The 20,479-nt window shown below is 41.4% G+C and overlaps 1 protein-coding gene across 2 annotated transcripts in view; it reads right to left on the bottom strand.

The window, feature by feature from the left end:
- The window catches only part of arhgef10la (Rho guanine nucleotide exchange factor (GEF) 10-like a), a 124,062-nt gene that overhangs the window by 51,112 nt on the left and 52,471 nt on the right, over positions 1-20,479 (bottom strand). For both annotated transcript variants that reach the window (XM_083972303.1, XM_083972304.1), the window contains 3 exons: positions 18,787-18,902; positions 17,333-17,460; positions 5,054-5,154 (listed from right to left, as the gene is read on the bottom strand). In XM_083972303.1, the coding sequence (XP_083828429.1) occupies positions 5,054-5,154; positions 17,333-17,460; positions 18,787-18,902 (345 nt within the window). The remainder of the gene's footprint in view (positions 1-5,053; positions 5,155-17,332; positions 17,461-18,786; positions 18,903-20,479) is intronic.

The following is a 20,479-nucleotide window of genomic DNA, read 5'->3' as shown; positions in this document are numbered from 1 at the left end:
GTTGCAAAGGGGCGGGAAATTTCCGGTAAATTTTCAGAAACTTTCCATGGGAAGTTAAGCTGGGGAATTTGGAAACTTTCCATGGGAATTAATGGGAATAATTGTAATTTATGGGAATTAACTGGAAATTGGGGATCATTTAAACAAACTGTATCATATCCAAACATAAATGTAAATATTTTGTTTTGTAATAAGCAGACACCCATGCAAAATAATACAATTAAAAAACATGACACCCCCCCCAAGTTCCCTGTTAAGGGCCAACCTTCAATTTTGTAAATTTCGGATTTATTCCCATGTATTCCCGTTTATTCCCATATATTCCAGTTTATTGTGATATATTCCCGTTAATTCCCATGGAAAGTTCCCAACTTTGAAAATTTTGCAGCCCTAGATGGGACCTAAACATGACATGCAGGACCATCACCGAAAACCACTCCTATTCACGCACGTGGTGCAGAGAAAATCCAGGCAGTGGATGTGGCTGTGCTTTCACTGAGGTAACAGGATACATTACACACTGGTGTGAAGATGAGTCTGGGTAAATGAGTTTTGTGATGTCTAATCACTCACTTAATCATGCATGAGAACATTAGCTATTTGTGTTGTCCACCATTCGGGACATTTCAGAGCACAGAACCCATTTGAAACTAAACAAGAGCATGGTTGGGTGCGTTTGAAACGCTGACTCATCTGTAGGTCTCCCCTGAGCACAGGGCAGGCCTGCCTCCGCCTGCAATGACGAGGAAGCCTCAGTGACAGTACACCATCCGTGAAATTAAATCAACAACTCCTTTATTGTAATTACATTTGGTTAAATGGGAAGGCAAAGTGTGGGTGTAAAACAATTAACATGTAATTGTCATCCTGACCAGGTTGGTGCTGATCTATTTCACCAAGGGATTCAATGAAATCCATCACCCCGCCCTCATCTGTACCATTTGTTTCTAAATGAATGATTAGATAAGTACCAGTGTCTCATAGTGCTGTAATGCACTATGACACACCTTATGGGTAATCTATTCTAGATGATGCAACAATCAGCTGGGAGTTACTTTGACTTTATAAAATCACAGTTGAGTTATTCACATATTCTGAAATGTTAGTGTCTGGTTTTATCTATTTTGAGGTTAAACATTTTAAATACTTGAGTTCAGTATAAATTCAATATTGCAATAAATTACTTTCACATCTTTAATTTAAAGTTTTGTAACCTTAAAGGTACATTGTGTAGGAATTCCTCCCATCTAGCGTTGTGGTTGTATATCGCAAGCAACTCAGTCGTATTTTTCATGCTGCATTCACGTGAAATTGGGCAGACGGCAGACGGACAACAGCCGCTGCACGTAACGGCATAAACAAGCCTCTATGTAACAATGTAACACGTACAACAATACACGTGACAATATGTTGTCATGGCGATGTGGTATTGTTTACCTGACCCACGTTTTATCAGCTTTCTCTAAAATGACATCTGGTTTGTTAGCAACGGCCGTCTGCCCGACTGCAGGTGAATGCAGCATCAGTGTAACGCTCCATTCCTCCTCACTGCGTTACCGCGGTGACTTTTCACAGACGCCACCTCCACCTGAGCCGACAGCTCCGGTGTCTCCGCTGAGTTTCCGTGGTTTCCTACCGTCACGCTGCCACTGAACGTAAAAACATGGAGACACCACATGGCAGCCAGCACCGAGCTTACCCGCTCCATGTAGATAAGAACGATATGAACGGCTCATTCAGAGCTGAAAGGAACACTTCAGTTTGTTGATGAGGCGGAATTACTGATTAATGAAAAACAGACTTTTGAATGAAATAATCGATTTTCGTGAATAGATAACAGGAGAAGTTACACAATGTCCCTTTAATTATACCTGTTACACAACATAACATACTGTGTGACTGGTCTAAACACACAGCCTAATGCAGGCCTGGATACCAGTTCCCTTGAGTCCCTGTAGAGAGCATGTGGCTATGAAAACTGAAGAGGTAGATGAACTTTGTACAGGCAGGGGATTCACTTTGTCCATTTAGAAAATAAAAACTCAGTCTGAGTAACAAGCTGCTATTTTTACCACTAATAGCTGATCATGATAAACATTTCCATTAACCTCTGCTTGTGAGGCTAGAGGAGAGGGGGAGGTGGTGAAGAGGACTGACACTGTGTGGGCTGTCAACTATGAATACATATTTAAATTCATATAAGCCATCTGAGAGGAAGGCAAATGTGAGAGAGCCTTCAATGATTGCCTAGAAAAACATGAAAATTACTTTTTTTCTTCAGTCTGCAGTCTTTAAGTTGTTTGAATCTGCTTGAATGCTAACAGTACTATCTTACCTCATGCATGATACGCAGTCAGTTGCATTGTTTAAATTTTAAAATGTCAGTGATATATGTTACATGAGGTCGTTAGAGGGAGAGATAAGTAAAACCAACAGCTGTGTTATTTCATTTCTCATGTGTATTAAAGCAGGAATCATTTAAATCAGTTGTTTATACAACAGCATATTACAGTATAAGACAATTTGGAGTTTGAGGATGTTTCCATATAATTCAGGAGTAAAGAAAACATCTTCAAATGTAATATATTATACATCCTGTCACTCATTTTAACAAGAGATGAGTGAATCAATATCCGAGTTAAACACGTTCTCCAGCTGAAAGATGTAGATGGTCTTTATCATCTCTGCAGCCTCACTGTCATATTTCTGAGTCTTGAGCTTGATATATTAAAATTAACCAGCTGTGTGATGTCTTGAATGCAGTGAGGCTTTCTGTGGACTGTTCCCCCGCCCTTCCTTTTGCTCCACTTGACCTAAAACTGGTCTTCTGTGTTTTCTGTCTTCTTAATTTTGTTGTCCTCTTATTTTATTGCTTTTCTTTGTGCCTAGAAGTTTGCTCTCCTTGAAGGAAACACAGCTGTGGTTCTAATGGTAACTTGCCAGATATAGACGTGTTGGCTAATGGCCTTAAATCTTACAAATTTAAGTGTGTCAATTTCCACTCAACAGTTAGATCCGAAACTTTTCTGAATCAAAGAAAGGCAAAGATGTTAGGCTTTTTCTCAAGCCACAGGAGGATAATGGCTCTGACAAGTGCTAGAGGCGACGAGACAGAAGAATAGCCCGACAGAGATGGATCGGTGCTGACAGCTGTACAATTGTCACTCAACATGAGAGTGAAAATAATGTGCAATATTAACATGTTGATAGCACTTTGTCCCATGTCTTCAAGGTGTGTAGAGTGTTTTCCCCAGTTGTCCTGGGTGTGAAGTGAGAAAATTCAATAAACATTTATTTTTTGTTTTTTTTAGGTCTATTAGATAAATTCAATTTATTTAATTATTTAGAAAAAAAGGGAGCTATAAGGCTCAGCCCTTGTCTGTACTTTTAACCATCCTTGAGTTATACTGGATGTATGACATACTGGTGGTCCCCATAAACATTGTTGCAGTGTGAGACTCCTCCTGGCATGCAGCTACGGATAACGTGCATGATTCAGCTTTGAATATCATCCATGTCCACAAACCAGCCACAGGGGAGGAGAGTAGCATGCTATAACTATGCCACTGTCCCCATCAGTGCGCCTGCTGTGATGCTGATAAAGGTGTGAGCAACAAGGAAAAGGCTGGGGATGCTGCGCTGCGCTTCGCTGCAGCCTCAGCATCCTCTGCTCTCAGCCTGGTGTTTTTGATGCCACTCTGACACAAACCATATACAGTAGGCTCTACTGGAGAGTCTACAGATGCACTGTATGCTTTATGCACCTCTGTGCCAATACTGTGAAGGAAGGCCAGCAGTGTGGGGGAAGAATCTTTTTTTTTTCTTATTGTAATGTGCTGGAATGGAGAGTCTCAAGATACAGGGAAGTAAAATCTCAGGAAAACTTCTCTAGGACATAAAAAGCTCCCTTGAAGCTCTCGGGGCTCTGCTGGCATATTAACAACAGGCAGTGGGGTTCAAAAGTGTGAGACCACTCTCCCTAAGTGGTCTCGAAGTTTTGGAGCACACTGCATATCTCTGGCCACTCATCTAAGTGCGACAATAAAGTGAGAATTCTGTGATCTACCTCCAATAAAGCCCTCCGAAAACCTTGACTGTTTCTGTGCTGATGCCCTCAGCAATGGCCTCAGGGATAAAAGAAGCCACAACAATACAACTGAAGCTACACACAAGCAGTGTGTTGAGAGACATACTGCATGCACAACAAACCCCGGAATAAAGCGTGTGTGACAAGGAAGAGTGCTCAAGGCGACGCAGGGAGTAGCAAAGGATGAGGAGAGGAGACCGAGCCAGTGAGTGGGTTGAATATGCGTGCCATCATGGCCAAATAAGCAGATTAATGTCCTCAGTAGTCCCATCTCTGTTTTTACCACATGATGACTGCACACATTGATGAGCCCCGTGGAGGAAGACCCCCTGTACTACAGCATGGTCAGACTGCATCGGCTTAGGCCTGGCCAGAGCAAGCAAGGCTTGGAAGGAAGAGGTTAGGAAGATTAAAAAAATAGAACTGTGCTGCTCCCTGCTGGGCAGGGTTTGGCCATTTCTTTTCCACCCATCAATGCTGATATCAAAGAGTCACCCAGAATTTGAAAAAGGGGGGAGAAATCGCTGTACAAATGACAAATGGAAGCAGAGAATCACATTTTTTTCAAGAGCTAATATGTAACTTGCAATGGCCACATCATCTCTCCTAGATGATGGGTCATACTTTCTTTGACAATAGATAGGTGGCATTGTAAAACATAGGCTATTAATAAAACATTGTTTGGACAGATTGCCTCTTTCCTCCACACATAAACTTCACATGACCCAGTTGAAAGTCTCAGTTTTTCTGTGATTATATAAGTTGTAACAGCAGTTGTGCACTTAGCCGATACAGAGTGAAGCAAACACTGATGATGCGTCTGTGCCTCTGACTTAAAACATTGTTATTGCATTTCCCTGCATTACATCATCCTGTTTAAATAGAAAATACATAGTAATCCTTTCTGTGTTTGTGTGTGTGTGTGTGTGTGTGTGTGTGTGTGTGTGTGTGTGTGTGCGTGCTTACGTAGTGCGATCTTGGCCAAGTGCAGACGGTTGACCCAGGAGATTTTACTAAGGGGGTTGGGAGTGTTGAAGACCACCATGAAACTGACAGGACGCCCAGACCTGGAGCAAACACACATGCACACACATATAAATACACAGGCATCCACACAGCAGATGTACTTACTGAATTTTTAAAATGTTTGTCACAAGTCTTCTTTGAAAAGAATAGAATAAAAGCATAAATGCTGATTTAGTCTGTGTTTTTTTTCTTCATTTCATCACTTCATCCGATCAGACAGACTATCTTGCTGAGGCTCAGGAAGTGAGATCTTGGTGTCTGAAATGGAGGAGCTCCAACTGCATTATATTGCAGATACACTATTGTGTAACGACAGACTGACCACTGTCTTTCGTAGCGCCTGAAGAAACAGTGTGATGTCAAATAAAGTTTCTGCAGTGATGTCACTTGGGACTGTATTAGCTGAAACTAAAAACTGCAGTTTCTCACAGAGAAGTGAGATTACCAAACCAAGTTCAAGGTTACTGCTGCTACTGGTCGGCCTACAACACATCTGAACCTCTGACCAAACTGGCAGCAGCACTGTTACATTTGGGTTATGAAGGCAACAGGATTTGATAAGAAAGATGAAACAGATGAAGAAGTGGAATCAGAAATGTACAGTGCAAACTGCAGAAGAGGCAGCCCTTACCTATCTGCCACATGTCATTTCTCTTCCATACAACCATGAGCAGTATTGACTTCATATGAAGACTGAAAACCTGTGGCCCTGTGTTCTCATCTCAACCTACTGATAACTGTTGTAAGAATATGACAGAATATATATTGACTTAGAATCTCAAGCTATGGTGAACATTTCAAGTGCGTCTGGACTAACACATTCTAGTCACAAGAATGGACATGGCTTTGAGATGATTATTTGTTGCACTGGTTTTATCTGGTTCCAAATGTTGGTGTGAGAAAAAAAAGGGAAACGCTGACTGTAACTGTGGTTCACATGACTGAATTTATTCATTGAGGTATCACGGTGGAAATGTTTAGGATTTTGATTAAAAGAAAAGTGGTCAAATGTTCATGTCTAACATCCTCTTCATGTGCTATCTAAAGACAAAACAGTACACCACAGTCAGAGGAACACGGCGGCAACAGGGGAAAGACATTTTTCATTTCATGGGACTTTAGGTTTAATACAGCAAGATTTTTTTGTCTGAGAACACCTGCTTGCTTGCTTGTAGTTTTACAGTGGTTCAGTTCAGTAAGCTGCGGCTTTATGATTTCAGCCTGCACGTCAACATTCAGGGCAGACTGTGATGATCACACAGTCTGGTCACAGTAAATGGCTTCTAGATGGGCTCCAATGCCCAAAATGCCAGTAATGTGTCAGGATTTCTGTCTCAGCCTTGTTTATTGCCCTCCTGTCATACTCCACACACCCACCAGATGTCTCCTGACTTTATTCCCTTTCCCAGATCCACCTGCTCACCTGTTTTCATTTCCAGTCACCTGAACTTCTCCGCCATAGCCTACCTACACACCTGTTTCTCATTTTCCTCATCTGCTCTCCAAATGATTTATTTTTTAAAAGCTCTTTTACCAAGTCAGCTGCCGGATCGTTCACTAATGTCTTGTGCTGCCCGTGCTTTAGACCCACCCACCTTTCATGCTTCATACTTATCACAGTTTTTCCCATTACTGATTTAAAGCAGAAGCAAGCGATCCGGTCGTTTTGGCTAACTTCTTGTGAGCCAATGGAGTTAGCAGCCCCCGCCCTCGTCATGGATCTATTGGTCCTCGTCCCTACGTCACCACATTCATGCGCATCCCTTGGCTGCACACACAGCCCTTCATGCCGTTCTCTCTCCTCATTGGATAAAGGTTGTAGGATACAAGGAAGTATACAAGACGTTTTCTCCTCGGCTCAGAGCAGAGTGACTGACAGACCCGTGTTTCAGACCAAACACTCTATGTAAGTGATTGCTGTTGGAAGATACAACTATTTAAGTCTTATATTAACACAAATATTCCACTTACTTCTGCTTTAATGATGGGAAATGATCATACCAAGGTCAGCTTTAGGCATAAAGATGCTACTAACAGGACATTCATTTTGCAACAGGGATGCTTATCACAACACAAGACTACTAAACTAAAATAAAGTTTTGGCTGTAGCTGTCCTTAACCAGCCTTCTCTGTGTGCCTGTCCTTCAGGGTGCAGACTTATGGACTAACTCACTTGAAAAGATCCTTGATTGTGTGAAAAGTTAACTGTGCAAATGCCAGACCCAAGCTGTGTATTCAAGTAGTTTGGGAGAGCTCTTGAAACACAAACTTGAATTAATGCATGAATTAGAAACGCTTTATGTTTTCGTATGATAACACTCTCTCACAACACTTTATTCTGATTTTGATCTCAGCTGGCCTTTTCCTTGATTAACTGGAGGAGAAAATGACACAATTGCATACATATAGAGAGAAGAGAGGTGTAACAGCAGGTGAGGCATGAAAAGTTTCTCTGAATGTTATTGAACTAGAAACTAGGCTGTTGTTGTTGCTGCAATCGACTGTAAAAGCCATGAATTCAAACTGACTATACCTGCAATCCTCTGCAAAGATGCCAGATTTACAGAGGCACCTTTCAAGCTGTGAGGAGCGTGTTTGACATTGAAAACATAGATGTTTCATGTATTGCTCCTTTAACCTCTGATATACAATATCTGATATGAAATTATGATTTAATGGTATTCAAAAATAAAATACAGTAAAATCTACATCCTTTACCAAAAAGTGTGTTGGATCTCATACATTACATTGAATAATCTCTGCATATATTTCCATTACAGTCCCATAATTTAGTGTTTAACAGGGTTGAAAAATATATTTCCTTATGATATGATAATGATAAATAATCTTAATAGTGAATATAGTTTGCTTAAGGCTGTGTAACATGCTAGATCACACATCTCTATGCTGTAATTTGCATTTTGCCTCTGTCCCTATATGGTAATTTTTGGTGATTTTGACAAGTGTTAAATATGTTTTCAGTGCTTCATTTATGCATATTTCTTTGTTGTTGAGGGGTTAGGGTTTGCGGAGCCGTGAACTGGGTGTCAGTGCAAATCGCACGAGATTTGCACTGACACAGGCAAAGCAGTGAACTGAGACACTGGGAGCTTCCGCTACGAACAAGCTTAAAATATAGACTTATTTAATTTTTTTCGGAACAATTTCTCATGTTGGGGCTTCAATACAAGAGGGACATTATAGACGAGCTGTGTGGAGGTATTTGGATGTTTTTTGGTGTGTCTTTTTGGACGAAGAAAAGTGAGCTCCATTCTCAACCGTCATATGGACATGCAGTACTGCACGGAGCCCCGCTGTAACTCAGAGAAGACACGGAGGACTTCTCCGTGTCCTTAGTCCACATGAGGGTGAGTAGATAATGAGTGAAATTTAAATTTTGAGTGAACTATCCCTTTAAATACAGTGAATGCATTTTTGTGCGTAAAACTTTACAGCAATACAAACCTGTTTTTGCACTGGGGTAGTAAACTTCTTTTGCATAACAAATTATTTCATATGCTATACAATCTAATACAAATTTTCAGTTTGTAGTAATTCAATTTAATGCTAATCACCATTAACCTCCTGAGACCCGAGCTTTTTTCTGGTGTACATTTTTTATTTCTCCTTGCTATCTGGGATAAGTAGGACCTAATAAGTACAATACCTTAAGTTTGTCTTTGTACAGGAAGTAGTTTTTGCAAAAGATGATGTCCTCATATGAGGAGTGGACACTGGGATTATCACAACATTAAAAAAAATGTTGTTTGGGACCAGAAGGGCCCAATTTGTGTAAATTCAAAATTTCAGCTTTCTACAATAAGTAGTTCTCTCAAAAATCAGTGTCCTCATACGAGGACATTGGGTCGAAAAACAATGAATCCTACTGTATATAGAATACAGTGAAATATGGAAGTTCAAAGGGGTTTTATTCTAAAATGAGTGTCATCCTGAGGTCAAGTACTATAAGTCTGAAGTGGAACAGTCAAGTAATAACGAGTAGTTTTTAAGAAATCCTCCTGAGACCCTGCATCCTCATAGGAACATTATTTTTGCCTCTTAGCACCATGATACTCCATTTTTAAAAACTTTGACCTATTAGCCACATTTAGGGACACTGCCTGTGTCATATTGTGGTGATATCACAAATTACACCAATTTCTTTGAAAACAACATGGTACTTTAATAACATAACATAGTCCCAATGTCCTCAAACGAGGACGTGACATTTATTGATGTCCTAGTCTGCTAATATTACTAAAATGTGTCAAATTTTAATGCTATATGAAGACAGAGACATTGTTGTACATAAATACACTGGTTTCATTCATAAAATTTGGATTTAATTCTTACTTTGGTCTTTTATCTTCCGGGAACTGCCATAGAAGGCTCCAGCTGAAATTCCCGCCATTTTTTCCCCCAAAGAAATTGGTGTAATTTGTGATATCACCACAAGATAGCACAGGCAGTGTCCCTAAATGTGGCTAATAGGTCAAAGTTTTTAAAAATGGAGTATCATGGTGCTAAGAGGCAAAAATGTAATGTCCTCGTATGAGGACGCAGGGTCTCAGAAGGAAATCATTTTAAATTTCCGCTGTCTAATTTGTTTCACTTCTTGTTATCTCAATTTCTCATTTTTAGGGTAAAGGACTTCAGTTTGACTGTCTGTACACTACAGGACTGCAGAGTCTTTTCAGGTTGCCAACTGCTAACTGTCTCATTTCGTCTACCACAAGCCATCAGGTGCTGTGTCACTTTTATCTCCAGAGGTCAATATGGAACAGTTACCAACTGTATTGAGCTACCAGTGCAGAGCAAAAGACAATGTGATCCAAACAAATAACAGTTTTTCATTAAAGTCTCACTCCATGCCAACTTGGAATGGGTCTTGGTTAGTGCCAAACTGCTGGCAGAGAGCTGGTTGTCTCCTGGTTCACACGTTTACCAGATTTGTTCTTTTCCATCAGCTCATTCAAGCTGCTGTGTTATTATTTCAGGCAGGGAAGAACACTATCTGAGGAAAGACACCTTGTTGAATGTACCAGAACTTCAAAACACATTATAAAAAACAATTCTCTAAAAGCAAGAGCCCCACTCATAGCCCCGATGACAAACCAGCTCTCATAGCTGCTTCCTTCTTCCATACAAAATAAATGGAAATAGCCAAACAATAGCATGGGTAAGTCTTATGCAAGTCAAGTGAATTTACAAGCTAATACAACAATACACACTTGCATCAATTCCAAAGTCAATACCAAAATGTGTGTGTAGAAATGCAAGGTCTCTCCAAGAGACAAGCATTTTGAAGTATTTGGAAGTGGATGTTTTCTTTGTGGGTCATGTGGGCTAACACACATACAACTCGTGTTCTAGTTATACATTTAAAACACTGAGCTTTCTGTAGCTTTTGTTTAGTCTTTTTTTTTTTCAAACCACTGGTGTTGAAATACTTGGCTATCTCCTGTCAACTAAAATAAAACAACATCATGACGCACTGTCTGAAATTAGACTCTGTTGTCTGGAATGATCAGGCTTTATTGGAACAAGTAAGCTGCCTGGCCAAGGAGAAGATGTCTTTTTAAAGTACTAAGTGGCTTTCCAAAGTAATGGCCCTGTTTCAGTCACCTGTGCAACCATTCCACAGTGACTCCAAGGCAATGAAAAAAAAGGATAAAGTAAGTAAGTAAGATCTCAAACTTCCTTGACGAAAAAATTGAGCTTTCACACAAATGTAATTCATACCATTCGCTGCTTAAATATAGCAGAGGCAATTTGCCGAAGACAGAGGGGGAGCCGAGAATACAACTTCTCACATGGTTAGATTCCTAAGGCAACACTTCATGCCCACACAGTCTCAAACATGCTAAACTGAGCAGTCTCCGTTTCCTCCCTCCTGCCCACTGATTGACAGCCGCAGTGCAGGTGTGCTGCACTGCCAGAACGAAGAGAAGAGAAGAGAACTACACTGGAGCACGCTGGCAGAGGGGACAGGAGGAGAGCAGAGAGGGAAGGAGGCTCTAAAAGGGACGGGGGTAACAGGGAAGGAGAGGGGACAGAGCGGGGCGAGGCAGCAAAGTGAGACGAATTTATGGGATCATGTCAGTGCTGAAGCTCATGTATGACAATAAAACACAGGGACGGGACAGGACAGATGTAGGAGTGAGTCCTGAGTGGCAGCCTGTCACACACCTATCCTTCAGCTCACCTCCACCCTCCACACACTAACAGTCAGCTGGCTCTGCAAAAAAGGAGACAGTTCTGTGTCCCTGTGAGAGGTTGTTGAGCTAGTCCAAGACAGACTTGATAGAAAATATTACAAGAGACGGACTAAAGTTGATACAGACTTGTGAGTCTCAATACTCACACTTCCCCTCAAAATCAGCCCTAGCCCTTGGTTTTTCACGTTCCCGCTGAGGGGTAGGGTGTCCCCAACGTCAAGACAAGTAAGGGAAGTGCTGTTCAGCCCTAAAATCCCACTTAATTTGAAGGGCCGTGTGATGCACACTATGAATTGAGGGGAAGAAAATTGAGGGCTGCACACATGAGTCCTGGAAACCACTGAGCCATACGCAGAGAGCCAAGTTAAGTTGGTAAATATTATACAATTATATATGGTGGTGGTTATAATGCGACATGTCTGTCATCAGAAGACAGTGGTGTGTAGATGCAGATAAAAAAGAGTATTAACAGTCTATCGCCTGTACACCTGCATCTTCTTTTTTTACTCCTTTACTCCCGCTGTGTCTTTGAACAGCTGGAATACGTAGCGGAGCTGACATTAAACATGATCGCAACTCACATTTATCCGGCAGAAGAACTGTTTCCATCTGCATTTGCTATATTCATGACATTTAATCAAATTTCGCCATTTCCACAAGGAATTTTTAAGTTCTTAATGGGAATAAAAACATGTGCATGTAACAACAGCAACAACAACAGCTGATGACACTGCCTGACCATTTTTGTTTTTGATCGACATCCGTTGATTTGTCAGACGAAGGAGAATAAAAGGAGCCAAGGAAATGGGTAACGCCACCACTGGAGCTGGCATGTTTGAAATGAGGGCAAGAAGCGTACGTCGACAACACGCATGACGTAGGTGAAGACGTCTGTTACGCTAATTTGTAGGGCTGGGACGATATGCTTTTCTCCCGATTCGATTCTTCTACGATTTTTTGGATGGCGATTCGATTTAAATTGTGATTCTACGATAGTGCAGATTCTCTCGATTTTTGGTCTGCATTTTTAACATTTATCTGCACACAAATACTGTAGGAGCCTGTAAATTAACATACTCCATTATAAAGTGAACTTAAACCCTTTTCAAAACCTGTACTCTCTGTATGTAAAAAAGGCTAACAAATGCACATTGCACAATATTTCAAAAAAATTCAAAAAAGAAAAAAAAAAAATGATTTTTGAAAATAAAATCGATTTAAAAATCGTCAAAAAAGATATCGCAATATTTATGTGATTCGATTTTTTCTCCCACCCCTACTAATTTGCATGAAGCGGTGTCCCAATTAGGTAAAATTCCCTACCCATCAACACTATCCCTTCGTCAGTAAGGGGAATCTATCAAGTGAGTGCACTTGAAACCAAGGGGTAAGGTTAAGGGAGGAGAATTGGGATTGGGCTGTACTGTAGTGTGATTTAGTGCTGTATAGAAAATCAAAGGGAGGACACAAAACAGGATCCTCAGAAATTTCAGAAAATGTGCTTGAAAATAAGTCTGGGTCCAGCATGACATGGTTTTATAGAGTCACACACCACCTCTCTGACAAGTAACCATGTACTGCAATTTACATAGTCACTGTCTGCGATACAAAATAATGAACATGTATTCAGTTTGACCCTGAACACGGCTGATCACAAGTAAATACCTGGTTGTCACCATTTGAGCAGGACCCAGGTTTGGCCCCTCTGTCCAGAACTCCCTGCTATACCACATCATTATACCAGAGCTGGTGAACATCTATTTGCTAAAGAAGGTTGTTAAGTAGAAATTCATTTCAAGTGCTTGGTGCAGTGTTTATCCTGGTTTTACTGTACTGAGGGATTTTGTGACATAATACGCTCACATCATGAAAAGTTAATGCAACTACTTACATTAATGATCATCACCTATCTTTGTGATTCAGCATAAAAACTATGAGGGCTAAATGCCAACCGACCCACCCTCTGCTATTAGGTGTACTGGATAGTCCTAATGAGGATTTATGCGGTTTCCGCTTTGTATCTGAACCACATAACAAGATACATCTTTTACAAAAAAAATCTGTCTGTATGAAAATGAATATAGGGGAAAACAGCTTGTGAATATTGGATGAAATACCTTCTCAGGGCTAAGGAGCCAATTTCCCCAGTTTGTTTTGACTACTCAAGCAAGAACACAAACTTTTCCACTTGAGTTGACCAAAGGAAATGTGTCGTAGGTTCCCTTTAGCTTCAGCCCCGCTGCACCTGATAACTGGCTAAAAGTAGAGGACCGTGTTTTTTCTTGGTCACTTCCCAGTGTGAATGTGTCTACATGAGGGAATGTCAAGAGAGGGGGAATGGAGAACAGCAAGCTGTCCCTGGATAAATAAGGCTGAAGACAGCGGCACGAAGGTGGGGGGTGGGTGCAGAGGCGGAATGTTATTCACATATCACTGTACACTAAAGCACGGGAATATGACAGATGTTATAACAACACTGCCATCCTGAGAAGTACACGTTGCTTTACTGAGTCAGATGAAGAGACAGACTACAGTCCGTCTCTGTGAGATCAGTCAGCATCTTCTCCTTTAAACGTTCAATGGCACACACACACACAAAAAAAAAGCATTCAGTGTAACAAGGTCACAGACGCTGAAAAGACGTGTTGCTGATAAACATTCTTGACATGTCAGTGTAGTGAGCCAGTGACCACCTAATACTCATTACTATTCACTGTATCAGGATGAAAGAAGAAATAGGAGGTGGATATCTCAGAATCTGAACAAATCAAAGGAAACCACTATCTGCATGTCTGGAATGAATGAATGAATGAATGAATGAATGAATGAATGAATGAATGAATGAATGAAATCATGGAATTCACATAAATAATTCACTTTTTCTTTTTGACCAGGCACTTTTTATGAAAGTAGCTATAGTAAAGACTTATTTTCTGAAGAACCATTCTGGATGCCATTGGAAGAATTGTGTGAAATTATATTTTTCTCTAATTTCTGAACCAAGCTTTTAAGTGGGAGTCCACACTTCCCTTAATACCCATGTAGTGTAAATATTGGAGAAACACCTCTATAGTCCAAACACTGAGATAAGGTCACAGGGACTCTCCAGAGCCTCTTAGGGAACATCTGTATTTAGAAAAGACTCTCCATCAAAATTAACTAGAAATGGAGCCCAAAACACACATCTGACTGTGACTGTCAGCTCTGCCATTTGCTTTGAAGGTAGCCTGCACATTTCCCGTAAGAGAGACTGTGAAAAAAAAGAAGCTTCGGGCTTACAATACTGTTCCTTCATGTGTGCCATGCTGCTGTGAGAAGGGGATGAAGCAACAAACACATTTGGCTAAACTATGAAATTTGAACTCTGGATGTATCACTTGCCAGTATGGCCCATGTATCTGTGCCTGTGGTTGCTCCAGCAGACGCAGTAAAAGAGGATGTTAATGAACTGCTGTCACACGTAGGCTGGTGCCTTTGAGGCAGCAGTCAGGATTCTCTCCACGTACTCAGTCTGTTTGCAGTGTGGAGGCTGTGATGTGCTGCCTGACTGCAGAGAGTCGCTCGCGGCCAGACAGGAGGGGACCAACTCAGTACAGGGGGTCCCTGCTGCGGTCCTACTCTCTCACCAGCAGAGCAGTGGCTCAGCTCCGCACACAAGTGTGTGTATGTGTGATTCTACCCCAGGAAAGTGTGCCTCATTGTCTGAGATGCATGCTCCCTTATGTTCAGATGCATTTGTCAGTCGGAAGCATGTACATGTAACATGGACATATTGAATCTGGAAGCCCTTTAGTTCCCTGTAGATCCTTACTCAGATTAGTGACAAAACTGAGAAGGATAGCGAGGGAAATCCAAGGTATGTGTGAGTGCAATTGTGTGTGTGTGTGAGTGAGAGAGAGAGAGAGAGAGAGAGAGAGAGAGAGAGAGAGAGAGAGAGAGAGAGAGTCAGTCTACCGCTGATCTCCCCTGCAATCTGCCACTTCTGCACCCTGGGTAGTGTCAGAATGGTTTCGGCGCCCGCTGAGCCACCTGTCACCCTCAGCCCCGAGGCTCACTGCCGGTCCAGCCACCTGACACCGAGGCCCGGCCTAAATTAGATTGCTATCACACAACCAGGACTGGCTCTTCCCCCTACAGGAGGTTTTCTTCTTTCAGCTGACATTGTTACCTTTTTACATCTCCACACAACTCTTTGGCCATCTCCAAACAGGATTTTACTGCAGGTCTTGCTCTGTATTATTTACGTTTTAAATAAGAATCTTCGCCTGGACATATGTAGGGGTGGGAAATCCCCTTGTCAGTGCAGTTGCTAATGACATTATCACAGGAACTGAGCAAATAGGGTACCCCTTGAAGGGGAATTGGGGGACTCTCTTGTAAGCATGACATCTGGCTCCACCAAACATCTGAGTAAGCAGATTGGCCCTGCAGGCCTGGTGTGACAGCCGACGAGGAAGCTGGGAGATGTGGGAGAACTGATCTGCACAGCTCCGCTGCTCAAGCTGTCACTTTAGCTTGGCTTGGCACAGTTAGATTCTCTGTGGCTCTGAAGCATTAGGCCCACTCTTCTGACTGCCGCTGCCCTGCCGGCACTGAGCCAACTCTTTCATGAGGGAGGTTGATCATCGTGCTCACGCTTTCTTTCTTCCTCTCCGACTCCTACGTGCTCTCTCAGCAGGCCCTTGGCTTCTCTTTCCTTCTCTTTTTGTCCTCCCCTGTCTCTTTATCATCCTATCCCCACCAGAAACAACACATTGGGATCCATTATAATCTGCCATTATTTACTATTCCCTGTTACTGTACAGTACTCTAAGCTAGTTGTGTGCTCTGTCCTTTCCATCTTTGTTCTTCACTAAGTAGGTGTTCAGTGATGCAGAAGTCACTTTTCCCACCAGGATTCATTTCAACATGTTGGGACATCCACTTGAAAATCCTCAGCCTGACAAGGTAACCTGCTCAGCTGAGGAAAATTGCAGCTGCAGCTGTTTGTTTTTGGAATAAAAACATAACAAGTGCCCTTTTTTTGCGTTTGAAGATATGGATATACATAAAAATACCAATTGGGGACTATTAGGACATAATCTTCACTATAAACTGTATAGATTTTTAAAATTACTCATCACAGTTTACAGTACTCTTGTGTGTGAAAATCTAATATTAAAAAAACTGTATTAAATTAAACTGGGGAACTGTAGAGCCAGGAGATAAATTAGAGCTCTGTGGAGTATATAAATACAGCACTTTTCCAAATGCTAAACATTTGGCTTTTCAACAAAGATACTGAAAAGATAAAATTATATGGATCTTAGTTAGCAATGCAGAAACCTTAGAGGTCCATATGTTAGGTAAACGCTTAAATAAAAAATAGGAACCTAAATCCAGCTGAAGGAACATTTTGTAAAACACTCCTCATTATTCTGTCCAGGTATTGAAGGGAATGAATTATTTGACTCTGGTAATTACCCACTCACACTCCAATAAGCTGCTTTTGCCTCTAATTTGCTAAAGGTCAAGATGTCCTGTTGGCTAGGTGATCTAAGGACATCCACTGTCTGTAACCATGACTTCCTGGATTTTAGACATCCCTCCCCTGTGTCCACCTGTACTCTCAGATACTATATTAAGATACTATAAGATATGATACAGTACTATACTGCACTACTACTACTACTACTACTACTACCATACCATACTACTACATTTCCAAATCTAACGATAGTAATTATTTTCTGCATGTTTAATGTTATAAATAGTTCCATATATGTTAATCTTGTTATTTCATCATGTACAGTAAGCCCCTATAGCCCTCCAGTCAACCATGAGGTATGGTACTGTGTACCTCCATTTACTGGAACATTTTAAGTCAGTGACCAGCACAAGAATACATTTTTTGTTGTAGTTATCTTTGCTGTTGTTGCCATGGTCATTTAAGTTTCCACACCCAAACATACAGTATATAGCAGATTTTACTTCTCACTTCTGAACATGAAATACTACTCACTTGTCTGGCCTGCCAGGCACCTGCAGGCGTAAGCGACATTTGTTAGCACTCTGGATCTGTTCTTCTTTGATGCGAATGAGCCTCTGCAGAGCCAGACACCAGTCCTGGGCCACTGTGGTGTTCAGGTTCTTTGATGGAAAAAGACACACAGTTAAAACTTGTTTCTCAGCTGTGGCTTACGCTGGGTCATCTAGCAGAGATACAAGCACATTACATGCATGCTGAGCACAGGAGCCATCCGTAAATGTGCTTGCATATTAATATTCTTACACACAAAGAACACATCCACAGACATAAAACTGCAGTATATCATCCGAAGCTATGTGGTTGTGGCATTTTTATCCCCTCAAATGTAACACTGAGTTCACTTCGACACTGGCATCCGTTTTACAATAAAACCTACTCCCTCAAGTGAAATAGAATCAAATCAATTTTCAGAAGTCAATGAGCTGTGCAGAACTATTCCGTCTATTTGTTCGGTGGACAATAATATAACAGGGTGGAAAGTGAAAATCAGTCATTTAGTGTCAGGCCAATATCACTCCTCCTGAGGACATTGTGCTCATTAAGTGCAGGGAGGCAAAGGTGCCGCCATTAGCCTGAGAGGCTGCTGATTGCTGCAGTATACCTTCATGGCTGTGTTATGTAGTGTATAGTAGTGTTAATGTGTTAGTGGATGGCTGCTGGGAAGCGGCCTGATCTGAATGCTACAGGATGCTAGTTTCTTTTACAACGGAGCAAATGACACCTTTATCTAGCATATCAGAGGGAACATCTCATTCCCACCATTGTGGCACTGTTGATGAGTAGATGGATCGGAGACTCCATGCTTTTAGGAATTGATGATTCAAGAAGCATGTGAGGCTGCACTTTGATCACATTTTAAACATCTCGAATCCTTTTTCAATTTCTTTACAAGGAATAGCACACAGATTTGTCAATAGTTATCTTTGTACCATCTAAACTTGATCTCTACGTTTGCACTGAATCTACCAATTTAAATTAACTGTGCATACTTCAGTGTTGTCTTTGCTGCCTCTGTGATTCTGCAGTGTGCTGTCAGAACTTGGAAGCAATCATAAGGTAAAGCTGCAGTTAACAGGACAGATATTTTTTCAGTAAATATCTTGAGATAACTGCCTTATAAATAATTTGTGATGCTGAAAGGAGGAGAGAATAGAATATTTGAAGGTCAGTCTGTGGGTGCATTTTTTTTTAAGAGGCCGATTTGAACCGAGGCTTTTAAAGGAAACCCTTAGAGAAGCAAGCTGGCCTGTGTAGGGGTGTGATGAATGTAACAGACTATGACTTTTGTAACTCGGCCTGGAGACTCAGTTGGACTGAGGAACCCTATGCCTTTCAGCCTACTTTGTTTCAATATATGTTGTATGATACACATTTTCCCTGTGAGACAGTGCGGCCACAGTGAATGTGTAACATGAAGCGACATGTACCTGGTATGTCCCCTGCAACGTGCCCACCAGCAGAGTGACCTCCTCCACCACAGAAAGGTCATGTTGCAGCTCCTGCAGCTCTTGGTACAGTCTTGGAGGGCCCAGTATTGCTTTACCTAAGAGACCATATACAGAAGAAAGAGAGAAAATCACACATATTTTATCAACCAAGCTTGCACAAAGACAGCAAGGTTACATGGCATGCAGCCACTTGTAATTACTAGTCAGTTGGATTTTTGTTTTCTCAACTAATAGCTAAAAATCTGTCAAAAAACAATACTTAAAATGGACATCACAATTTCACAGAGCTCATGGGGATGTCTTCACCGGTGGCCGCTTGTTTCGGTAACTTTTGACGGTAACACTTTACAATGAGGGTCCCTTAATTAACGTTAGTTAGTGCATTATTAAGCATTAATATATAAACTAATGTGTTAATTAATGCTGAGTATGCATACATAATTATAACTAATTACATTATTCAACTTTTATTATTACTTAATAATTTATTAACTAACTTTGAGTAGTAAACATTAATTAACTGCTTACTGCAACATTAATTAATGTGATTCCTAATCCTAAGTAATACATGATAATGATTGTTAATATATCTGTAAACAGTTAATTAATGCTTAATAATGTACTAACTAACATTAACTAAGGGACTCTTATTGTAAAGTGTTACCCGTTTGAAGCAACAGTCCCACAACCAGAAGTATTTACAGTAATACACTTTGCACAAGATACACTGAGGTTCAAGGTTAAAGTTTTGTCATTGCACCTGAGAACTTTAGCGCCAGCTGGAACTCTGGCACTAATAAAAGAAGTTTGATGTGTGGGTGGATCGATCTTCATTATTTGTTGAACAACACCAGAGTGAATTTATGAGTAAAAAAATTAGGTGGAGAAACTGTTATTTGGAGCTATGATGCCCTTTTGCTGGCCAAAAGGAATGCGGGTGTCTCATTAGACACAAAATTCAGCATCGATTTGCGGCCCGCTACCTTCAAATCTCTCTCTCCTACTACCGCCAATCGATAGCTGTGTCTCCTCCTGTCTGCCGTCCTCCCCTGGCCCACATCTAGCCAGCAGCAGCCTCCATGAGAGCTGCCTAATTAAATTCTGCAGGTAGATTTTGCTTTAGAGCTGTCCTGCACTGTCAGTGCTGCCACATAATAAAAGAAGCACAGGAGCTGAGCCGGTAGGCGGGTTTAGTGAGGCATGCTCCTCCGAGGGGACCTGCTACCTTTTGTCTATCCAAGTGCATAAATGGAGTGCGAGTAAAGCCATAAGAGGGAAGGGAGAGAGAAAGAGGGGGTGGGTGGGCTGAGATTGTTCATTTAAAAAGCTCCATTGTAGCTTTTGGGGTTTAATGGGATCTTTGACCAGGCAGCCAGTGACATCTGTCATCTGAGCAAGGAAATCAATAGGTGAGGCATTTGAATATAAAGGGGTGTGCTGCGAGCTGCAAGAACAATGTCTGCGTGTCCTCTCCAGGGAGACTGCTTGGACCTATGTTCAGGTTCGTCAAGTCCTCCGAGGCCTGCTGTTGGCTACAGCCCGAGAGGTGAATGTGCTGAGTTGTAATCCAGCGTAATCCCGTTGGTGAGGCAGGATATGGTTTTCACACTCAGACATGGCTATCCACGCCGGCCGCCAGGCACGGAGCTCACTGGTATGGAAGGAAGGCCAG

Source organism: Trachurus trachurus (assembly GCF_905171665.1).
Source record: "Trachurus trachurus genome assembly, chromosome: 5".
NCBI classification, from domain to species: domain Eukaryota; kingdom Metazoa; phylum Chordata; class Actinopteri; order Carangiformes; family Carangidae; genus Trachurus; species Trachurus trachurus.
Note: the sequence above shows the minus strand (reverse complement) of the source record. Positions and strands in the feature narration are given on the sequence as shown.